The 24742-nt window shown below is 41.0% G+C and overlaps 1 protein-coding gene across 2 annotated transcripts in view; it reads left to right on the top strand.

Moving 5' to 3' along the window:
- mdga1 (MAM domain containing glycosylphosphatidylinositol anchor 1) overlaps window positions 1-23685 on the top strand; it is a 186578-nt gene extending 162893 nt beyond the window's left edge. The window contains exons 17-18 of one of the 2 annotated variants that reach the window (XM_084367268.1): window positions 10604-10721; window positions 17943-23685. In XM_084367268.1, the coding sequence (XP_084223394.1) occupies window positions 10604-10721; window positions 17943-18028 (204 nt within the window). In that variant the 3' untranslated portion in view covers window positions 18029-23685. The remainder of the gene's footprint in view (window positions 1-10603; window positions 10722-17942) is intronic. The other variant, XM_084367269.1, reaches the window with a different exon arrangement.
- Window positions 23686-24742: the final 1057 nt, after the last annotated feature.

Below are 24742 nucleotides of genomic sequence, written 5' to 3' on the forward strand. Positions count from 1 at the left end.
TCACCATTAAAGGGAAAATTAAGTCCGAAACAGTGGGCACACTGTGTGTTTTAGGGCTCCTCTGTGATGTTGGACAGTGCGGACATTATCGTATTTGCATGCTAACGAGTCTCTTAGACAAAGTTTTAGCATGCTGCACAGAACACACACTCACACACACACACACACACACACACACACACACACACACACACACACACATTCAGTATACAGTTCAATCCATTTGTTCTCCCACACGTGGCTGCTATAACTTGGTGTCACAGGTTCTGGCACATCACAAATTCCAGGTCAACTTGGTACAACTTACATTTTCTACTGTTAAATTTTAACCAATAGCTAATATTGCTAGTACATCAAGAGATTGGACATTATTCTGACATGAGGCACGACCAACAGTGCATACGTTTTGGAAAGGAACATGCCATGAAAAAACAAAAAAACTACCTACTGTACAAAGTCACATCCTACCAACACCTCCCCCTAAATATGAAAAGATTATGAATTATGAGGAATATGATTCTGTTTCATCAGCTGACTTATTGATGTTTAAATCTGCAGAATGTGGGATCAAAGTAAATAACTTAGACTGTTCTATATCATACACTTCAAAAGCGAAAACAAACGTTCCAGCGCTTGAAAAATAATTTGAGGTTTCTTCATGTGACACACCTGTAACTGTGTCTACTGATGTCATGACACAGATGGAAACACATACACACACACACACACACACACACACACACACACACACAAACACATATGCACATAAAGAGGTTACCAGGGGAGGCAGACACCAGCAAGGAGAACCATGTCCTAGGCAGCTTAATTGGTCCAGACACCATAACCTGCTGGTAATAGATAGGAATTATACAGTCAAGAAGACGGCAGCAAGGAGAACTGTGTGTGTGCATTTGTGAGCAAAGTAGTAAGTGCATAAGAAACGCTGAAAGAGGATGTGTGCGTGACAGGCAGTGAGACAGGTTGATGTGTGTTTGTCGTCATCAATAAGGCACTTAATGCGTCTTAAATATTCATCCCCCCATTTGTATTGTGACTCAGGCGAAGGTAGGTGAGGCAGGATGGATGATTGACGAAGGATGCCTGCGAGAGAGGGGTCGTCTCCTTGGCAACTGAAGGTTGCCACGCACTTAACTATTTTTCCCTTCACTCTTTCTTCCCTGTGTGGTCCCTCTCATGTGAACATGCATGTTTTGTACAGTGTCCTCCGCGCTGTTTGTCTAGTGTATGTGTCCTTCATCAAGTATCTCCAGGAAATCTGTCCAGTACAGTAATGGAGTGATTCTCAGTAATGGAGTGATTCTTGAATAATATTTCATTGAGTTGCTTGAATCGTATAGGCCAGAAATACTGTTCTCCCACATAATGATACAGAAGTACGGCCTATAGAGATAATCAAATGCATTTTATTGTTGTAGTCTTTAGGCCTGTTTATCTGCAGCTAATATTACGGCTGAAATCCAAGAGGACTCAGTCCAGAGGATGGACATTTTGTTTCAGCCAATGTTTTGTTTCCAGTCCATGAGCTCTACTTCTTCTACCCTGTTTATAGGCACGCAGGATGCAACCTAAACCACTTACTTCTGGGCGAAACCACACCTCGTGAAGCCTAGTTAAACCTGTTGGTGGAAACACGACAAGTTTTTTTTTAATTCAATGTTTCACTTTTTTGCTACATCTGAAAAATTCACCTCAAATTCACTTGACTTCAGAAAATTAGGGAAACACAGCTATTGATAACATTATACCATCTTTGACTACATATGCTGAGCTAGTTTCATATTCTACGTGCTGCCTCACAGTCATGGTTTACTGGGACACCGAATGGAACTAAGACACTGCTAACAAAATAACCTGTGCTTTTCCTGCCGTGACAAGTCAAAATATCTTCTGTGAAAAAGTTCTATAGCTGTGAAATCTGCTGCAGTCTGGTTGGAGGTAAAACCTGTGTAGTCTTGTAAAGATTACATGATATTGAAAACCACTCATGGTTGCGCAGAAATCACAGTATTAAGTAAACTGGAGGTTCAGAAGTTCAACAGAAACATGCACTTTGCACACGTAATTCAGATTTTTTCCACCTACACGCTCCATACACCTAAACCACCAACCTAAACCTGTATGATCCAATAACAGAAATATAAGCTACCTACCTGTCACAGCTGTTGGTGTCCAAACTTGAGAGTTAAAGCGAAAAGAATGTCATCTTAATAAATGCTGTTTTGTTTAGTCACTTACATTCAGGTTGCATCCGTGATCTATATGAATATTTATTGTTTTGTCGTGTAATTGAAAACAGGACTTTTCTAACCTTTACATAACTTGGTCACGGGTGTTTCAGTTCCTCGGTTTGCTCTCTCAGTTTAACACTCTCTCTCTTTCTAACACACACATACACACAAAAGCCCAAAACCTGCTGCCGTGTAACAAATAGAGTTGTTAAATAATGTAGAAAGCATGCCGCCTTGATCCCAGCGCCAGCCAGAGGAGGCGAGCCGATAAACATACTTTGTTACCCCCTTCTCTCACTTTTCCTCCTTTCTTACTTTCTGTTATGCATCGAGCTCCCAGAGGGCCTGATGAAATAAGATAAGAAGGGTGAACCTCATCTCTCTCACCTCCATACATGTCTGTCTCTCCTGAGCTTTCTCCCTCAGCCCGTCCTCCCTGCACTGTCTTTCAGCTCTCATCGCCGCCTCTCGTGCCTCACCCTCCCCGTTGCTGCTGTTCCTCCAGCTGCCCTGTCTTCTCCCATTCTCTGGCTGTCTCTCATTCTCCCTCTCTATCTCGCTCTGTCTCTCGGGAGTGCTGGTTTCCTTACAATCAATAATAATGATTGAGCTGTCTGCTGTTGACAATGGGAATTACCTGACACAATTGCTGTTGTTGTGATCTGCTGTTTAGCTTCTTTTCTACAAGTTGAAATTGTAAAGAATGGCTCTATTAAGTGCGTTTCGCCAATTACTATGGCTCGCTGCATCTGAAACTCTAGATAGTGATGTTTATGAAGGAGGAGATGACTGCTGGCTGCTGGGAGGCAAAGGATTGGGTAAACCATTGCTGTGTTTTTTACAAGTGATCTAAGGCTTTGGCAGCCTTTGGTAGAACATTGTCGATTTTCACTGCTTATTTACATAAATTCTGAATCAATAGAGACATAATATACTATATATATTGTTGTGTAGCACTACTATTAAGAAGTAACTGGCTACATTACAAGATTACTGCCATTTAAAAGTAACATTGTTACATTACGACATTAACTAATGAGAAAAGTAACTTGTTTTTAAATGTTAGACCCTCTCGACATTCCTTGTGCATGTTGCTGCTTAACATGTTCAGTGGCTGCACTTCTTTCTGTAAATGTGTTGGCTCTGCCGACGTTGATTAGTATATTCTAGGACCCATCATTTGCAACTCTGCAGGCTAATAATAACAGACGCAGTATCCCCTTCACAGCTCTTTGTAACATCTTTTATGTTTGATTGCAAACCATTAAACTGAGTGGGAAGGGACGCATAAAGCCTAATAAGTTGATACAAAATGTAATTTTTATGCAGTTCAACTACAATAGTAAAGGTTTCATTACATGAACTATATGACAAGACAAGAAAACACGGCTCCAATAGCCTGCACTACGTCATGTTTCAACAGGCGTCTCATGAACCAGAGGCTGCCCTCTCGGCTCCGGTCATCTCGCTAGCTGAGTCACACCTGCGCACTGAACCAACATAACCGCACTTCTCATAACACATTCTCAGGTAGCTGCGTTCTGCCTGACAAGAAGTAGGAGAGATTTTCTTTGCTTTTTGACAGAACAAAGGTAACAGGGAAATACAGTAACATATTACTTTTTCAAGGAACAGAGCAAAATAAAAGATTGCTTGAATTGCAAAACCTGCGTGCTGCGTTACTCATTACAAGGAAAGTAATCTGAGTACTGCACACGACACTTCAGCTCTGAATTGATCTGGCCTCTAATACACATTCAAATCTCTGTTTCAACGAAGTATAGGTAAGAGACGTCTCTCTCCCTTTTTTCCCTGGTTTGCCTTTACATTAATTCTGGGAAATATGACACTGAGTGGAGGACATAATGGTGATTTAGCTGGCACATGAATATATGGAGGAGAAGGGTCATGTGATCTATACACAGTTGTGTAATGGACAGAAGATGTATTGCTTATGTAGATTTCAATGTGAACAGTCTGCTTGGAATAATATACTTAAATGTTCGTTCAGCAGGCAGTATGCAGTTTGTACTGATTGACTACACACTACAAACTACTACGAACACTGCCCACGTTGACTTACCGCTAGTCTTATTCTTTTTTGTCTTTATAAGTGCATTGCTACATTTGTCTCCACATTGCCGCTGCCGACCGTCGATCGGCACAATAGTCAAAGGAAACCAAAGGCAGGATGTGTACCACTCCACCAGGACCAACTAAATAGAGACCACCTGGTGAAATCATTGTTTCATGGCCCTGCTAGCAGTCAATAGCTCCACATGGTATCTTTAATCTTTGGTAGTCACAGTTCACACACATCACTTCGAAATCATAGAATTTTGCAGAATTATAAATTAACCAAACAAAGTTAAGCCAGTAGTCGTTGAGTCAGTGTTGCTTTTCCATGAAGTTAGGGGACTGGTGAGAGAAAGATGAAGTATACATGGGCTTAGCTTCAAAAAACACCAGATCTAATACTTCCTCGTGTGACTCGCTTGTGTGGCTTTTCCTTTCCTTTCCTTTCTCTTTCAAATTCTACATCCTCTGCTTATATCACAGAATTTCTAGTAAAAAATGTGAGCCATCATTAATCTTATGACGTCATCAGGATTAAATGTCAGTGAAATTATATTAATTTCCCTTCGGAAAGGCTTGTTTATCAATGGAGGCCAATGTCCATACCGGGTTCAATCAAGGTTGGAAGGAGGGCTGCGATCCAGCCCAGGTGGCATATGACCTTTCCAGATCGACTTCTTGCATTGTTTCAAACTATTTCACTGTGTTTTTATGAATTTGGCCTCTCCCTCGATGTGATCGTATAGAGTGCCACTCCTTTATGTCTAAACAGCAGTTTTCAGTGTCAGCCACTTTTAAATGCCCCGGAGCTGAATACTCCAGACACTGTTGAGTACAGTAGTGGCTGACTGTGACTGTTGTTTTGCAATTTAAAGCTGACTCTTTTCTCTATATAGTTGAAATACCCATTAACCTAAACTCCCGAGAAAAATAAACAGAAATAACCTTGTTGTGTCAATTATCTATCATCTCAAATGTCCCCTTTGAACAACATTCACATGATTTTCTAATTCAGTTGAATTCCCAGAGAGTTGCTGTTTGAACTAAACGTTATTTTGCTCCACAGAGTGCGGGCGCGGCTGCACATCGAGCCGCGTTTCATTTCTGCCTAATGTTGAGAGTCCATGTCCGTGGAGAACACAAACTTTCTAGTCCTGCGCACAGCTCGCTGACTGCACACACCGAAGGCCTTTGAGGTGCTGCCACTCGTCTCTGCATTTCCCCTCTCTTTGTGCTCCGTCCAACAAAAGTAATGATGTCTTTGAGAGCGGCCTCTCTTCCTGCCTTTCTGAAAGAGCTGTAGCCCAGCCGATGGCTCGCATTAATACAAGGCTTTTATTGTAAACAGTGCTAGAGCCAACCGATAAGCAGGCATTAGAATTTAAATTGTTTACTGCCTGCTGGCCACGATTACCGCATGCAGCCTGCGTATATTCAGGTGGTAAATTCATGAAATACGAGCTGCCACTGTATGAGCTGCTCTGCTTTTGAGTGGGCTCGTCGCATCTTTAGGGAAAGCTAAGTATTTTTGTCTCAGCTGCCCATACATATTGAACAAAAATGTCTCCGCCATTACATTGTAAATCAGTATATCTGTAGCAATTACTTAATGTTTTTATCGTCCAATAAAACCACCATCTGTCTCACTTTTGCAATCTTGCCAATCAACAGTCCTGTGTAAAATCTGATATGATCAGAGTGAGTTGGCTTCGAAGCCGTTTGTTCATCGAGACCGATTTATAAATCAGAAATGACATGTGCACATAAAATCAATGGGAGAAAAAAAAGAGGTAAGTTGTTGTAGTACATTATTTGTGTCCCCATTCGCTCCTCTGTGGATTACCCAGAGGCCATCTGTGTTCCTCGCAGTGTTTGGTACCTGGGGGGCTTGTTGGAAACCAGGCCAACCCACATTCGTGTGCCTCACACTGCAGCGACTCTCTTCTGCACTGGTATTTCAGTCTCTCTCTCTCACACACACACACACACACATTCTCTCTCTCTCGCTCTCTCTCTCTCTCACACACACACACATGCTCGCCCTCTCTCACGGCTGTGTCCCCTCTGGTATGTGGACAGCACATCAATGGGAACATTAAAGGTTACAAGGCTCGACAAAACGACACATTCACAACTCCAACCTGACACTTTATTGTACAGCCTTTGATCTTGCAGTCACACACACACACACACACACACACACACACACACACACACTCAAGCTCACTCAGGCTTCCTCATATGACAAAAAAATGGAAATGAAGAGAATTCTACTCATAATTGTTTCGAGAAGAGATTTTTGTAGTCCACCTTTCCAAAACAGTGAGATGTTTCCAGAGCGTGTGGTAAATGTCATTGTTAAATATCAGACACATTAGATATAACGTCAGCCTTTTATGGCCCGTGACCCCATTTTTAGGTCCCACAATCTCAAGACCCTTAGCACTGAGGGAGTTGTCCAAGTTTCCACATGAATCTTTTGTATTGTGTTTTTAAGTGCACAGAAAAAACTTAAATAGCGCGCCCTGTAAACTTGATGATTTTTAACTGGCAATAGACAACACTTTTTGTTTCACTTATTATGATGAAATAATTATTGATTGCAGAGCGTAATGCCTATAACATAAGCCTCGCTTTCACTATGTAACTTTGTCTGCCAGCAGGTACAAAATGTCCCCGGAGTATAAATAATACAGTCCCATTTTTTTCTCTGAACACTTTCTTCTACTCCCCTCTCCACCCTGATGCCAGATCCTGCTGTAGTAACTTGTAGAGCCTGACCAATATGCAGTTTCTTGGGCCGATGCCAATACCGATATTAGGGAGTAAAAAATTCTGATATTGATTTATCGGCTGATAATCACATTTTTTGCAGTGATCCCTCACATGTTGTCATCGAACACTTTGAAATGACATCTTTGAACTGTAATGATATAATTTTCTTCACCGTGTTCTTTACAACCAAGACATTTTCAAATCAGCCGATATCGACAGCATACAGTACACACCAATACCGATACGTATCTGTGATAGGCAAACTTGGTTATTACGGTGTATAAAATTTCACTTCCTCTCTTCAGGGAATCTGCTTCTTCTTTCTCTCTGGAAAGTTGGAAAACAAATGCAGTGTGTTCTTTTGTTGCTGGCAGTCGCTACTCACACGAAACCGGAAAGGCGTCCGTACTTTGTGACAATAGTAATGGCACTTAAAGCAACATGATGTCACTTGTTCTTTTCTTACCTCAAAATAACAGCTTCGACATCATTTTGCTGTTACAGTGTCTTGTAATAGGGTGAATGGTCTCTCCGTCTCAGCCACTCTGGCCTCCATCACTTGTTTCTGCTCTGCTATGTAACTTCAGTGTGAGAGTAGGGTCACAGCGTTACATACATGCAAACTTCCTGATACAAGTTGTCTCTTTACCGCTTAAATCCAAAATATCAGACCTGAAAATGTTTCATAACTGTATATCCAACAACCTTGCCACTCCCAAGGTTGAGAAACTCTCAGATACACTTCACCTTAACACAGCGCCCAGCGGTGATGTTTAAGTGTGGTTGACTGTTGGCACTGGCAACTCACACTTCAGCTTCACCTGTCAGCACTGGACATAGAGTGAAAGGGCATGGGCCTGTTACTTTTCTTTTCCAGAGCCTCTTCAGAAGAATAAACACATAAAGTCATTATTTTGCCATCCTGTGTTGCATAGCAGGATATTGCATTGCTTTGTGCTGTGATATTCTGTTTGATATCTTTGAGGAAATTATTATGCTCTGCCTGATTGCGTTGTTATGTAGCTTAAAGGAGACGCTTATTTGTGCTGTGGTTGTGTGTATAAATGTGTCAAGGCCAGTGTTAGTCTCTGGGTTTTCCTTTCCGCCAATTATTATTCTCATCTTCTCTAATTATACAACAATCTGCTGTCTTTGCTCTGACTTGTTTAATTCACAAGTGTTTGCAGGTGTACAGAGGCTGCCGTGCACGGCTCTGTGTATGTGTGTACCGCACGTTGCATGTGTGCCTGCAGAAGGGGTCCTGTAGCGCGCTTGGCCGGTTTTATGAGCGACATAAATTCACAAGAAAGTACATAAATAAAGCAAAAATGTTAACCACAGGCGCGCAGTGAAGAAACAGCATCGTAGCGTTTATAAATGAGATGACCACGGACTTTTGACCAATTAGCCTCTTCCCTCTACTACGCCTGAATTTCCCTCACAGCTACCCTCTGCCAAGTAAATCAAATAATCCTTTTGCACAAATGAGCCGACCAGCTAAACCCATCCAGCCGGTGCTGCTGCACTTCTCTTCCTTTCTCCCTCCACACCGCCCAGTCACTTTCAAGGTTCCTCTAATTATTTTATTTATTCATTCAAAGGAGATTTCTCGTTCAGGGACTAAATTAGAAAGCAAGTGGGAAAGAGGTGGTGCTGCTCTTGTGTTTCCCTCCCCTTCATGAATGTAATTGAATGGGTTCTATTTTCCGAGAGGAGGACGGCGTGAGACACACACAGCAGCACAAGGAAGATTATTTAGGCTGCATTGGCAAGTTTGTCGGGGCCATAGCGTCGAGGCGGAGGCCACACAGGCTTCAGTTAACTTCGTCTAATTGAACTGAGGAAGAAAATATATATCAATTTCCGCTGTCTTTCTATATTCACCCTCATCTTGGCTCTTCAGGATTACTCTGCAGAGGTGAACGGCCGAAACGACTCCGCATGCACGCGGCCATGATGATCCTTGTCTGTGGCAATGAATAGGTTATTGGTATCTGCCCCATGAATTTCAGTTTGATACTTCAAACTGACACTGCTGTTACAGCACAACACTCGCAGATTAAAACGCAGGTAATGGAGTGTCCCAGCAGTGAGAGATGGTAACCGCGGTGTGTGTGCTCCACCACTTCATTTACTCGCAACATACAGTATATGGGGTCGTGTCAGGCTTTTCTCCTTGGTGTGTCAGGACTGGGTTAATTGAACCCATAGCTTGATGTATTTACACACAAAGTGATGGCAGTCCTGTTCTACCTCTTTACTGGGTTAAATAGTCTGTTAATATGGCAGATTGGCGTTAACAGATGGAGTTTAAAGTGGGGTCAGTCATGCATATTTGCCACCCCGTGCATGCACCTGCTTGCATACGCCTGCACACGTATGTTTACAGGGGTGATATACAGGCAGCTTTTTCAGTCGTACACACAGTTATATCTTATGTTTCGAATAACCTGAGGGTTACATGCCTGGCTCAAGGGCTACTTGGCAGATTTAGTGCACGAGCCCATGCACGTGACACACACATCTATGGAAACCCCTTTACAGATAAATGAGCCATTGTGATTTAAAACCTCTCAGACATGATCACGCAGAAAGCCAGTTGGTTATCATATTTCAAATTAAACATTTCCAAGTGTGCAGTTATAGCCAACAACTGCAGCCGTGAGACCCGGTTTTGAGCAACAAAGTTTCCTTGTTTATTTGCTTTTTTCCACCACATATTCCAGCTAGAATACGCTTGGTTTTTTGATTAACTCGGCGCCTTGGCACGGCACAGTAATTAGGCTGTCAGTCAAAACCAGATGGCTGGTGGCTAAAATTGGGAAGTCGCCTGGAAAGTTTTCAGATGAGTCTCCTGTTTAGCTCTGTTGTCGTGAGTCCACCGATGATTACGGGTTAAAGGAGGCATAATATGTTCAGTTTCAGGTTCATCATTTCATTTTAGGTTACTACTATAAAAGGGTTTACATCCTTTAATGCTAAAAAACAAACATCAGTTTTCTCATATTGCCCCCTTGCTGTGATTGGTCAGCTAACAGAGCAGCTGTGCCAAACTAGCCTTTAGGCTAAGTCACAGAATTAAAGGTGGAACGTGTGGAGTGTTTTCTGTGGGAGAGAGAGGAGCTCCCGTTGGTTCGGACTTTGACTTTTTTACTTTGAAGAACCTCCAAGGACAAGAACCCATATAAAACTCTGAAGGAAAGGAAGAAAGTGAATAAGCATAACAGGTCTCCTTTAAGAAGCTTTAATAATGAAGGATATTACTACCTGGATATTACTATCTGTGCTGTTTGATTAATGTTTCAGCACATTGTCATATTAAAATGCAGTACATTTTAATGAATTCATTTTAGTCTGAGATCTGATCCAGTTTTTAATGGTGATTCATATTAGTCAAATCTGTTCTGACTAGGCACTGGCCTTGTTTTTGACTCACCAGATACATACTTTATCACATGTACTTACCCAGCATCCATCCATCCCTTTGTTTCGCCCCTAAACAGATTGTGTTCGAAGGAATTCGGGGCCCGAGTTTCGAGGGGGATATTGCCATCGACGACGTCTTCATCACCATAGGGAAGTGCAAGCAGGAGAACACTGTAGCCAGCGCAGGTAAGACAGGTAAGATTTTTTGAGAGAAACATCAAACACGCATCTGTGATTAACCGCTTCCTCCCTTGCTGTCTGCGCGTGCAGGTGCATTCAGGGGAGCTGAAATAAGGAAGACTCTTGAAAGTCTAAACTGTGTTGATGTTTTTTTTTTAGTTTATTTGCAGCAGACATGCAAATAAAGCACTTGCTTGGAAGCTGAAACAGCTGAACTGACACATTAATCTGAACTGAACTGGTTTTAACTGCAAAGAAACGAATGAAGAGGCAGCAGAGAGGGGAATTAATGTCGAAAAAGAGACTAAACTAAACATCTTTATTATTTGGGAGGTGTGGGAATAGGGTGCGGAGAGAAAAGGTTTGTCAGCGTGGGGCTGTGCAGAGACAAAGGGATGCCGCAGGGCATGGAGGTGATTTGGAAGCCTCATCATCATCTGCGGACCTTCCTCTGCCGCTGTCGTTTTATTTACCTCCCATTCGCCTCTGTCTTTTCATCCTCTAAGTTTCCACACCACACCCCCCCGCTGCCTCCCCCACTCCCCAGCTTCATTATATCCTGTCTCTTCACCTTTTACCTTCTGTTCTCTATTAGCCATCTACCCTTTATTATCTCTATACCTCTGCACACTGCTCTTCATCTTTAAAAGCTTCTGTTATTTACCCTTTAGAGAGAAGAGAGAAGGGGGGGGTGGTGCAGGGTGTAATGATAAGGATTTCGAGAAAAACAGCATCAGATGAAGGCGTATTTCTGTGCATTGAGGGATCCAGCAGCGGCGAGACATCAGTCCACCAGAAGAGTTGTTTTTACTCCATAAACTGACCGCAGTGTCTCCACAGCACTCACGCTGACATGCAAGATGTGTCAAACCAATCCGTCTGCCCTGAGATACAATAGCAGAATATACTGTTTTGCTTCTTGTAAATAGTCTTTGTGGCGGTCCACTTTACCTCAAGGGCGAACCACAGAGAAAAACAAGTGAGTTGCAAGGAATGAGTGCATGTCCAATGTAAGCGTGTTGAGAGAGACTCAAACAGCCTAAAGGGCTGGGGTGCGGAGAAGAGACAAAGAGAAAGAGAAAAGGTCAAAAACAGAGTGACCGAAAGAATGTGATTGTGTCTGAGTGTGCGTGTGTGTGTGTGTGTGTGTGTGTGTGTGAGAGAGAGAGAGAGAGAGAGAGAGGGAGAAAGAGACGGAGAGAGAACCAAAAAGAAGAAAGGGAATATGAAACTACAACCTGCCAGCAGTTTAGCTACCGTAAGAGCTGAACCCTGCCAGCCAAGATCTGCATACTCACACACACACACACACACACACACACACACACACACACACACACAAACCCACACACGCACAGGTGCATAAACACTTCATTCTCATAACAGCTTTCACTGCAGACATGCACAACAACAGTGAGTTGGCATCGCTCTCTAGCATACTGCCATAGCTGTGAGGTAGAACGGGGACACTCTGAGATTGTTAAACTGAATAAGAATCAATCACATGAGTTATTAATATGATAGAATACACAGCCGTTGTTCAGCCAGTTAGTTTGACTTTATGTTACTTTGGCGTTTGGACTCACTTTGACTAATGTCCTCTTACCATTTTGTTTGTAACATAGGTTACGTTCTGTTTTAAACTTGAGTGCATCTAGTTTAAGTCTAGTCACGTCATGACAAATCACAATTTGTGCCTCGATTTTGTGCCTTTACCATCTGTATAGCATATGGCACCGTCTATTTTTTGATCCTCAGTTCCCAAAAAAATACCTTTTAATGGAGGAGAAAAGGAGCAAAAGGGAAGGGACCCTCCTCCAGAACAATGGGTGTGGTGTCTATTGACTTTTATTACGTTAAGTGAGATTTACTGCAGCAACATGTGGTGAGAATCTACATAGTACTGTTCACTTTTTATAGCTTGGGCCAAAGAAGAAATTACAGCCACAGCAACATGGCAAAAAAATTAGAGAGTGAATTATTAACATCCCGCTTTTACCTCCTCGAAACCCCCAGTGTGTGATGTGTGTGTATGTGTGCAATGTCGCACATATGTGCATGTACAGACACTGGCGGATAGAGTGAATAATGGATGGAGGTGTAAACAGGAAGAGGAAAGCCCCTGAGCTCTCCGAGTGTGAGCGTGTGCATGTGTGTCCTGCAGGTTCTGAGCAGGCAGAGACATACAGTGTAGACAGATGGGTAATTATCAGGCAGCCGACTGACGAGTCTTTGCGACTGTAAGAAACACAAATGCATCTGTCTAGAGTACAGATTTAGCCACTGTGGAGTTGGCGAGGTAACATGAGGATTAAACTCAAATTATGTTTGCCAGGTATGATGAAATCACAAAGAATACGACTTAGAGGAAAATGCAGAAAGGTTCTAACATACAACCGATTACACTTAATGCAGGATGCACAGGATATTATACAACACAGAACAAGTCTTAAAGGAGATATGTTTTGCTCATTTTCAGGTTCATCATTTTATTTTGTGTTACCACTTGAATAGATTTACAAAAAACATGCTCAATAAATACATCAGTTTTCTTATACTGTCTCTTTTCTTAGCTCCTGTCTCTTTAAAGCCCCCCTTCTGAATACCCGGTCTGTTCTGATTGGTCAGCTCGCACACGCCTGACCCAAGAGCAAATTTTGCTAAATCAATTCTTGCGTGCCAAACTCGTCACTAGGAATAAATTATCCAAATGTGTGACATGGTGACGTAGTGTGATGTCACAAAGTCACTGAATGCGCGAGGCGTTTCAGGAGCAGTGTTTTCCGTGGGAGGGAGTAGCTTCTGTCGGTGCAGACACTGACCTTTTTAACTTTCAAGATCTTTTACCAGCACATAAACTTAAATAAAACACTGAAGGAAAGAAAAAAGCTTAAAAGGTCTCCTTTAATAAAACCATTTATATACTTGTTTGAGTCCAAAGGGGCCAGATGCACACAACTCTGTGTAGATTCACAGCTAAAAAGCTGGAAATATGCATACTTGTTCTTTTCATCACATTTATAAAGCATACGCCTGGTTCTGGTTTATAAATCTCAATCATCCTTGAACTGGGTGCACAAGCCTAATTTCCACTCGATAAATGGACGTAGAAACGTCCTTAACCATTTGTTTGTATATCAATACTTGTGTCCACACCACTTCAGTAGTCCCGTCGATTAAAAGAACAGCAATGGAGAAGTGCAATTTCACCCACTGCATTGCATCAACGAGGTCCTCCAGCACCATCAGAGCAGCTGTCACAGCGGGAACCACTACACGCCGCTGTGACTATTTATAGCCACCACTAGCACCACCATTAGCTGCCACTAATTCATCATTCATCAGTTCATGTAACTGTAAACCATCACCGTGGTGATATTTCAGTCATCATTATTAAATGTCAGAGGGATGGTCATGATTAATTGATACAGCTCAGTGAAAATCACAAAACTATTATTTACTCTAACCTTAGGTCTCTTAGCTAAGATTCACCCACAGCTATCAGAAACACCTGGTCTGCAGTACATGCACATTCTCACCACACATTACGGCGTACTCATAATCTCATTTATTGATTATAGATTACCACCACTGGCTAGAAAACAATAATCGTACAGGCTTAGACGGATACATAGAAGGACAAATAGGTTAAAACAGACCCATATGGTGAAATAGTGCCTCTGAGTGCAGAAGGGGCTTGGTGGTGGTGGTGGTGGTGGTGGGGTGGTGGAATGTTTCCGACCCAGAGTGCACTTCTCCAATGAGACCTTGCTGCTGCTCCCTGCATCGCTCAGGAGGTGGAGGGAGAGGGAGGGCAGACTGGCAGCATCACCCAGCTGATACATCACACCTGTGTAACACACACATACACACTCACAGAGGCATTCATCTCATGTGCATTCACCTGCAAGTGTTTTGAGCGGGGACCTACTAAATATATAGGCACACACACACGCACAGGGATGCGCATAATCTCACAAATACACACACGTTACGACTGTAGTGTATGCATTCTCACGCGCACACACATTTACTTCAGGTTAACTATGGGCACACACGGGGACTGTTATCCTACGGTCCTCCACAAATGAAAGATGATTGCCTCTGACATGTTTGGCGCAACTCTGCCTGCATTAATCACAGGACACCTGCTCCGTTGTGTGTGTTAAGAGACGAGGTGGTGGAAGGCGGCTCGTCTCTTAGGCCACTGTTTTGCATTTTACTGTATTTTATCTTCCCTGTGAAGGAGCATCTTCTTCAGCATCTCTTTATTGCTCTTTTATCACATATCATAGATCCATTGCATAATTTTCTGAGAAGTTACCAAACAGGTGAAACAGTAATACAGGTACAGAACAAAATAAATACACCTATAATGTGCTGCTAGCACTGTGTAATCATAGTTATAGGCACTCATGGATATTCATATTGCTTTATAACAATAAACATTACTCATTATGACACCATTGCCTATAATGCATCATACGCATATGTGTTATAGTGTGCCAATAGTTATAAGCAAGCATAAATATGCAGAATGCTTCATAACAGTGACCATAACACATCATAAAGCATTTTATAATGACTTAAAGGGCCATTTACTATTTTTGCAAGGATCAAAGTGTATACAATTCTCGATGTTTTAATCATTTTATAACACATTATAATCACTATTTTAATGTGATTAGAAGTTAGAAGTTGACCATTGAGTGCTTACAATTAAGTAATGAAATCATGTATAATAGGCAAATATAATACATTACAAGCTGGTTATTAGTCACTATAAGTGGTCATTGTTTGCTTTAAGTAAAAATGAAAAAAAAAATAGAATGTTTTGTAAAATCAGACTAAAACTGTGGTTAATGTTATATTTGTTATTTTGACACAGGCTTCATAAAACGATAACATGTCGGCCCTCAGGCCTTGTTCAACATTAAGACATACTGAAATACAGACAGTGGAGTTGTATAGGCCACACCCTGCTAACACTCAGATAATCATCCTCCCACACTGGGGTGGGAACAAACAATCATGAAGCCTACACAGATAGCCTTCAAGCCTTCATAGATAATGCTACCTTGTGTTTTTTGAAGATTTAAACCGTCCCACACTGGAGAATATTGAGTTTCTCTATACAAAGCCGCTGGTGAAGAAATAGGATTTTTTATATGGTTTCAGTGAATGCCCACCTATGTTTTCACTTCCAGGTAATTTGTCTGAATCATCTGTTTGACAATGAAGTTTTATTCACTCAATTCACTCATGTTGGTTACCTGCCCATTAACCTGGTAGATAAAGTGTTGTCTATAGCTACAGGGGCTGTAATAGAGGAGTAGAGGGCAGGGTTTTTTTTTTTACTAGTATCAGCACAATGAATCAGGTGTGGAGGCTCAGCTGTATGTGAGTGGATTAAAATGCCTATGCACTGTCTGTACTATCACATATATGGAACACACATTGTACTCCATATGCCCGTAGTAATCCATTATCTGTCTAACTCCATTTTAATTCCATGACAGTACAGATAGATGTACAGACCGGAAGCACTTACACACAATCTCTGCAGCACAGAGAGAGAGAGATGTAAAACACCATGTTTCACTTCAGTGTGCTGCCCGCAGACTATACTATAGAAAGGTTTATGTGTGTGGGGTGTGTGTGTGTGTGTGTGTGTGTGTGTGTGTGTGTGTGAGTGTGTGTGCTGCATACGGATCAAAGCTTTATTATAAATATTGATTTTCTGCCTGGAGGATGGACCCCTGATATGAAATCATATTGATCTTTTTTAATACAATACCTACATTTTATTTATGAAACTCTCTACAAGAAGCTTGTGTGTGTGATTTGTTGCTGCATTTTTATATAAAAGTGAGTTTATACATAAAAGAAGAGATGGAGTATGTTTTTGTACACTGCTGCCATAAGGGACTGTAAAATTCTAATTGAAAAAATAAATTGATTATTAATTCATTGATTAATTAATTAATTAAAAGGGTTCTGAACAATTATTACAGCACTTGGAAGACGTCTGTGCATCTACCAACTGTGCATAAACAATAACAACCTGCACAGACAGAAATCAAGAAAAACAATCCACCACATATCGGTGATGATGACATCAATCGCAACTTCTATTTCTCATTAAAATCTCAAAGCTGTCATGACAAACTGTGGATCTCAATGGTGAATGTCTCTGTTTACTCATCCGCCCCCTCACTTTTAGTTCCTTCTCTCTCTCTCTCTATCCTCCAGCCTTTCGCTTTCCTCCACACGCAATTGTAAAACACAGTTACATCTTTCTACAACCCGGCCCCTGATGTCAACATTGGTAACATGGTATTGTTCCAATGGTGCTTTTTGTGACAAAGAAGAAAACTTCATTGTCACACCAGGGTTTTTCCATCACACACGCCGCTGCGCTCAGCCTCAGGCTTAAAGAAAAGCCTCAGGCCAAGGAAATAAATACATACATGTGCAGTTATCTACTTAGCCTGAGGTTAATGTAATGTCAAGGTTAGCTTGATGTTTATAAAATGCATTTTACAAGGGACAGAGAAAGAAATAAAGACAGAAAATGGGGGGATAAAGTAGAATTTGCACTTTTTACTTAGAGCAGTAGAAAAACAAAAAAATATTCTTACATTGATGATTCAGATATTATTAAATGTTTCAGAGAAATTCTTATAATTTGTGCTTTTTTTGTTTTAAATGAAATAATTACAATAACAACATCAGACTCCTCTGAGCCATTTCTTTAATTCCATAATTAACAAACAAAAAGCCATCTTTTTTCACATCTTTTCTAAAAAGAATAAATTATGAGTGAAAAAAATCATTGAATTGAAACTCAAAGGTTAAAAAGCCTTCGTAATTGCTCAGGCAGCCTCTAATTACAGGAATGTCTTATGAAAGAAAAAGTTAATGAACAAATATAAAACTTTCAAATTACGTGCAGTGCATATGGCAAAGTCCAGTTCAGTCAGATGACCTTCGTTGTCATGGTCACAAAAGTAAAAATTCAACAGTAATTAAAGTCTTAAAACCCCATGGTTGGGTTTAGGAAAAGATGGCGTTACTTGAGTGACATAAGTTAAATGCGATACATCGGTTAACTTACGGACACAGATTCAAATGCTAACTTTTGGTGTCTCACAGCGACATGAAGTCCAGCCTCCATTAATTATTCATTATTCATTTATATGAACTAATAAGACTCTTTGTTGTCTGTTTCCACAGTTCTGATCGGTGGATCACACTCGCTCCCATTGGCCAGCTGGCTGACCTTTGGCCTCTCCTGCTTCCTGTCGCTACTCTACAGATGATGAGCACTTCCTACAACACCACCTGTCTGTAGTGACAGACACTGCCCTGACTCGCGCTCTTTTACTTCTCTCTCTCCCCTTCTCCCCGCCCTTTCCTCTACTTACCTGTCTCCCCAACTGTTTGTCCTTCTCCACTCGTCTTTCTATCCTTAATGCATCCATTTCATCCTTCTCGCGTAGATAAATGGTAACATAAAGTCTTTGTCCAGATTCTCCTGCTCTGCTTTCTTTGAACCTTCCCCCTCCAGACGCTCAGTATAACCCACTGATGCTCATACTGTATTTAAGGTGAAAATACATAATGATATTTGACAGTCGGACTTCTCTCCTTTGTCGATCTATTAATCTAACTAGATTCACTTTAATCATGTCAACGTGTCACTTCGTCACCTCTCCCTCCCCTCCATCAACCTTCTTCAGACATACGTGCACCCTCTCATGTATCTCCTCTCCCTCGAACCACAATCCTCGACGGCCCCCCCACCCGATTCCCCAGACACACCAAAGTGTCGGACACTCTACCAAAGATGACAAAGGACCTGAGGGAATAAAATGAGGAAACAGGGATTCCGGGAAGTGAACGAGGGAAAAAAGCGAGGAAAAATCCTTCTTTTTCACAAAGACTGCCGCCCTTTCCAACCCAACCTTTGGGACCACGGGAGCTACTGAATGACAAAAGAGACAGATGGAAAAAAAAAACTGATGAATGAATGAATGAATAAAGAAATGAATGGAGAGGATTGAGGAAAGGACAAACCAGAAACAGAGGAGAAAAGAAGGGTGCTCCTGGTAGCCTCTCTGCTTGCCCTCTGCTTGCCACAAGAGACGAACCTCAGTGCGGAGTATACGTGTACATTTATCTCTCTATATATTAAATATAACAAAGTTTAAACTTAAACACAACTAGGACAGTGGAGGACTTTACAAAGTGAAATTAAAGAAGCACAACGTTTATACAACCTCTGCTGTTCCTTTGGGTTTTATTCTACTTATTATGTGATGTTGCAATTTGTCAGACCTATTCAATGTTTTTGATAATTTGCTCTTTTCTGTTTTGTTTTGTTTATGGCGTTATAAGGGTCGAGGGCAATGGATAATAAAGTATTATATTAATATTTATGAGAGGAAGAGAAGATGGTTTGTGATCCAGAGCCTGAATTGAGCACGAGGAGGAAAACGCACACACACACACAGACACACACAGTACAAACACACACTCAGTTTTCCTCGCTGACATCATCATAGCCGGGCACCTCGGCTCACCCTCTGCCTCGATGGCACGTCTCATCTGTGGATGACACATGGATGGTAAATGCGACGTTCACATTTCTGCTCCTTTACCGTTAACCTCTCATCACTGGACACCTTCACTCAGATGTCTGGATTAATCAACCGCAACAGAATACCGGGACATGTCCGTAAAGAAAGGAGAAGCCCGGTGTGGTACAGTTGAATATGAGATCAGAGAGCATTTCTTTCTCCACAGGTTATTGAATGTCATGTGTGAATTCCCCATATGCTCAAGTGTGAAAGACTGAGAAGAGTGTAAGGCGGGTGTGCGTTGTGGATTGCATATCAGAGTCTTTGTCCAATAAGCATTGAATGTCTGTAGCGCAAACAATTTTCATAATCACATAGATATGATTGTTAAAGTTAAGCAATACTCATATCTACAGATCTATATCCAACAATTTATGATTACATTCAGTCTGCAGCGTAACGATTCTGTCCATAACGCATCATAAAATGAACATCTCTCTTCATTTGTCGGTACTGATTTTTAATTACTCATGTATTCACCATACATAAAGTCTCACAGTTAAACCTCTCGCTGTTTCAATGGACCAGGGGACAGTATGTTTGCATTCTGCTGCATCATGCTTCAGCTTCTCACAACAAAAACTCCATGTTCACGAGTCACCACGCTCTGATAAGGGATCTGCTTGTGTACGCATCATTACCATTACATGTGAATCAGTCTTTCAACATTGTACGTACTTTTGTCTCTGTCATGTCACCTTGATTTGATCATTGCACTTGTTTCTTGTCTTTGTTTGCTTTTTCTTTATTGTGGTCAATTCGAATTGTATCATTGCTTTTAACATACAGAAATGATATGCCTGTTTTTGGCTTGACCAGTCTGTCGTGAGCCACGCTTTCCATGTTGAGGCATGTTGGGTGGATCTGTGAAACTCCACAGACGGCAGTGTGTTGTGAGAACATGGAGGGCCTTTGAAACCTACTGTAAGCAAACTCATGTATCTTCCCTTTATCTCTGTCATGATAAATGTACCTTGGTGCGATGGCAGTTTGTACCCGAGTGATACAAACTATTTTAGAGGTACATGTGAGTGATATGCTTTACTGTAAATGTAGCCTGTTCATTCCGCATTCACACGTATACTCTAAGACTGAGCTTCAGATATTTTCAGCTTGTTGTAATCCTCTCAAATCGTCCGTGTCATTTTCCCAAAAGACATCGTAACATGTTTGGTTTTAGGCGTTCAGTGCAACTCAGCCTATCTGGCTACAGAATAGGCTACATGTGGTTAAGTTGTACAGTACCATCAGCATTATTTAGCACTAAAGCAGCACACATCGGGTCAGTACGTTACCCATGTAGTATTAAATACATTTTAGAAATACATTTAAGAGGTATCATTAAGCGTTGATGTGCATGGCATTTCATCATGCTGTTAATCATTCCTCATATTACCTTATCCCAGTGACAGTAGTAACGGGAAACACTAACATTGTTATCATTGCATTAAGAATGATGTGATGTGACGTAACCGACAGAATACTGTGGGATCATGAACTGTCTGTTACCTTTGTTGTGTTTTCAGAAATGACACATACAGAAACACACACTGTCGTAGTGTTTTTGGCTTTTTGTGACATTTTGAAACTCAAGTCTAAAGTGGAGGACATTGTTTTAAAACAGAATGTCATATCATAATCACAAAAAGTCCACCTAATCGCTAAGCTTTCAGATTATCATTGTGTTGACTGACAACAAATTGTATGACTTTTTCTGGCAATGTTGGAAAGTAACTGGTCATAAACTCCTGAATGAGAGAGTAGCTGTTGTTTTTTCTCAATATGAATCAGCAAAATCTTCAAAACTGGCCTGGTAAGCAGTGCTCGATCCCCATTTGATTACCAAATGGAAAACATTGTTTTCAACAGAATGTAAATCACGTTACTGTCATTGGTTTTAAAAATAAACCATTTTGATAATGGTTCAGTAACTGCTATTTCACAATATTCAGAGTGTAAGAAAAATGTTATTCATGCTGTATCTGGAATAGATAGAAAGTGAGGTTTGCATATTTCTGCCATTAAAAAATCACAAATGGTTAAAGCATCACTTATAATTCAAGTGACATGCATTATTTCAGAAGGAAATAATTGAATCATGTGCTTCATTAGTTTAAAAAAAACATCAGTCAATAAAATTCAAATCCAAACAAAGCAAAGAAATCACAAAGCTTTGGTCAGTGATAAAAATATCACTGTGTGATATTCTGTTGTAGCAAACAGTGCTGTACAGTGGGAATGTGTAGCACATCTGTCAGCGCACAATAGTTCAGGAGGGTGAGTTGTTTAACTTCAAGCAACAGAAGTTGTGTGAGGTGTGTAAGATCAACTTATTTGACATTGAAAACAGCATCAATATAACTCAACTTCAATAAAGTCATCACCTGTACAGTGCTTTGGTTTTTATAGCGGCAAACATGAAGGCCTTTTAAGTCTTGCAGTTTGAGACACTGATGCTTTGATAGAAGATGATGGATTCTCCAAAAGTAAGATTTAATTAGATGAGTTCAAATCCAGTTTTAAAGGATTTTGATGAAGACAAACCAAAGACAAGAAGACTAGTTAAATGTTTACCACACAAATTAGTTATGGAAATGACCTGACCAGGCAGGTGACACAGGTGAAATGGTACACAGAGGTCACGCTTCTGTACTAACTCGTTATAGGGTCAGGGTTCAGTAGGCGTTAGGTACAATGGGATGCATGAGGCTAGGTTTCCTGTCATTTACTCTCAACTGACAATAATGTAAGTTACAGTTTGTTCCACCTCGAGTCCATCTGGTTCCACCGAAGGTAGTTGGTACACACATCTACAGACAAACAGCTTGGATACATCGTCGGACGCTGTTTTTTTCCTTTTGCCTTGATCCGGTGATTGACCACCACTCGTTTTCCACAACTTACTCACACAGCTGATTTAGTCCTCCTGAGTCTCATTTGAACTCGCCTTAGCTCATAGTCGGTCCCAGTTTTTTCTCCTTCATCTTGTTTTTTTGGTGGACTTCTTCTGCTGATGTTGTTTGATAGTTGGAAAACAGCTTTTAGGCACACCACTGGATTGGAGTGTTGATCAAAACGGTTATACCCATTTAACATATGCTCTTGCAATAGTTTGACAGTCAGACATATTCTTCGTCTAAAAGTCTTTTCTAACATTTCATTTAAAAGGTATATTGATTTCAGTTGGCCTCCTCTTACATAGATTAAGTCAGTGACTCACGGCTTTTCCATGAAATCCCAGAAAGTACAGAATTTCGTCATCCCGTTTGTCGAGTAAATGTTAGCAAATGCCAGTTGGTTATCTCACTTCCTGTTCACAACATGCTCATTCATCTGCATCCTGAGCCCCTGTAGAGCTGCACATGCACACAAACAACTCACAGATAGATATTTCTGCCATTAGAAAGGTAAAAAATAAAAACCGGAATGACAAACTGACTGTTAATCTTCCACCTTCTGTATCCTGTCTGTACTGTCTTGAATTGATTGGAATTGATCTGCAAGAGACTGTCTGCCTCTGTCCCCCTCCTTAACTGTGCAAGCTGCCAACACACTGAGCAACAGCGGGGCGATAGATTGAGTGTTCCTCCTGGCAACAGAAATAAAGAGAGGTACATGTTCAAAAGTTATTTTCTTTTTTTTTTGTAGGAAATAAGATAATGTGAACTGATCAGTGTCCGAGAGCTGGTAACAAACCAGGTTAATGTTTCCCTGTAAAGTTACTCAAAATGTTATTAAAAGGGTTGATTTACAGAGCGGAATGAACCTTTTCCACAAAACACTGTGACCCTTGCCCTGGTTTCTCAAAAAAAAAAAAAAAGTTTAACCATTTTGCTTTAAGAAACATTTCCGTTTCAATATGAGGTTTAATAAAAAATAGCCTTATGATCACCAAACCACACACCTCGCCAGTCTACTGACTTCAACTTTTCCAGTGGACTTCTTGACATTTGACCGACACACGCTGGAGTCTCTGTGCAGTGTTTCGTGGCATAATGTTTCACCCAGCAGCTTCAAAAGGGATACACCTTAAAACCTTATTAAACACTTTTTTAGGACACACCTGCCTATTGTGACTCACTGTGACAACCATTGTCTTCACATTGAGAGAAGGTTTTGGGAAACAGTGCATTGGTCACAGTGATGGTACACGCGCTGACTGTCAGGTTTTTACGGCATACAGCGGCCTATGTATTGATCCATTTTGGAACAAAAGATGTGAAATGCACCTTTAATGGGGAGAAAAGGGAGAAGGGTATCATCAGCGCTGGGTGTTGTATATTTCTGTCATGTACTGAAGTATTTTAGAGGAAAATATATTTGATGACTCTGAAAGGTATAAATAAACATTAATGAAACAAAAGGGTTTAGTTATTGCTTGTTGCTGCTTTTCGTTGTATGAAAAGAGAGTCTACATGTATTCCCACTGAGTTTGAAAGGTTAACACCACTCTCATGTCTGTATCTTAAATATAAAGCATAAGCCAGCAGCCAGTTAGTTTTAATTAGCCTGGCTCTGTGCAAAGGCAATGTTTTTTTTTTTGGTTTTTTTTACATTTTCATCACAGCAAAAAAGAATAAGACAAAATACAAACAACACAAGTACACAACAGTATGCCAGAAGTTACAGCGACCTTACACCCATCTCTTTTAAAAAGACCTGCTGGCTTTCCATCTTACACATTCAAAAGGCTTCTCAAACTAAAATGGCAACTATTTATAAAGGCTTTTGTGTTCATGGTCCATCATCCATCACCCGTGGTCCATCACAGTCATTATGCAGGGCTGAGGCTGCATGTTTCATTATCATCAGTTGTGTAAAGGCTTCAGAAAGTTACCTCTCCCAGCCAAGAACTAGTCTGCCACACTGCCCCCATTAACCCCCCTCGTTTCCAGACTCGATGCTCAAGTGTACTAACTGGCTGTTGGCATAGGTGCAGTTTGAGCTTAAAGGCTACGGTTCACACAGAAACGCGTATAACAGCAGCTTCGTTTGCATGAAAAGAAATGATCAGGATCAGAAGTAGGTCATGTCCAATGAGGAATGCAACTTCAACTTAACTCACACAATCTGCAAAACCCAACAGTTAACCAGATACAGATCCCAGCTATTAGATTTTTTCCTGAGATGAGCCTTGATAAAAAATGATCATCCACTTTAAAGATATTTAAACTGGTAAACACGACTTGATTGGGTTTATCCAGCACAGAGAAGACAGTTAAAATGTTATAGGCCTAAATAATATTATAGTACTGCATGCAACTTAAATCATGTACATGTAGTTCCTGATTTACCTATAAATTGCAAACATAGACGTACCTTTTGCAATTACGTGTGGATCACAGTTATGTTCATGGGCACCGTGGATATTTTGCACACTGGGCGCTGCGGTCC

The sequence above is a fragment of the Pagrus pagrus genome, assembly GCF_965226575.1.
Source record: "Pagrus pagrus genome assembly, chromosome: 1".
NCBI classification, from domain to species: Eukaryota; Metazoa; Chordata; class Actinopteri; order Spariformes; family Sparidae; genus Pagrus; species Pagrus pagrus.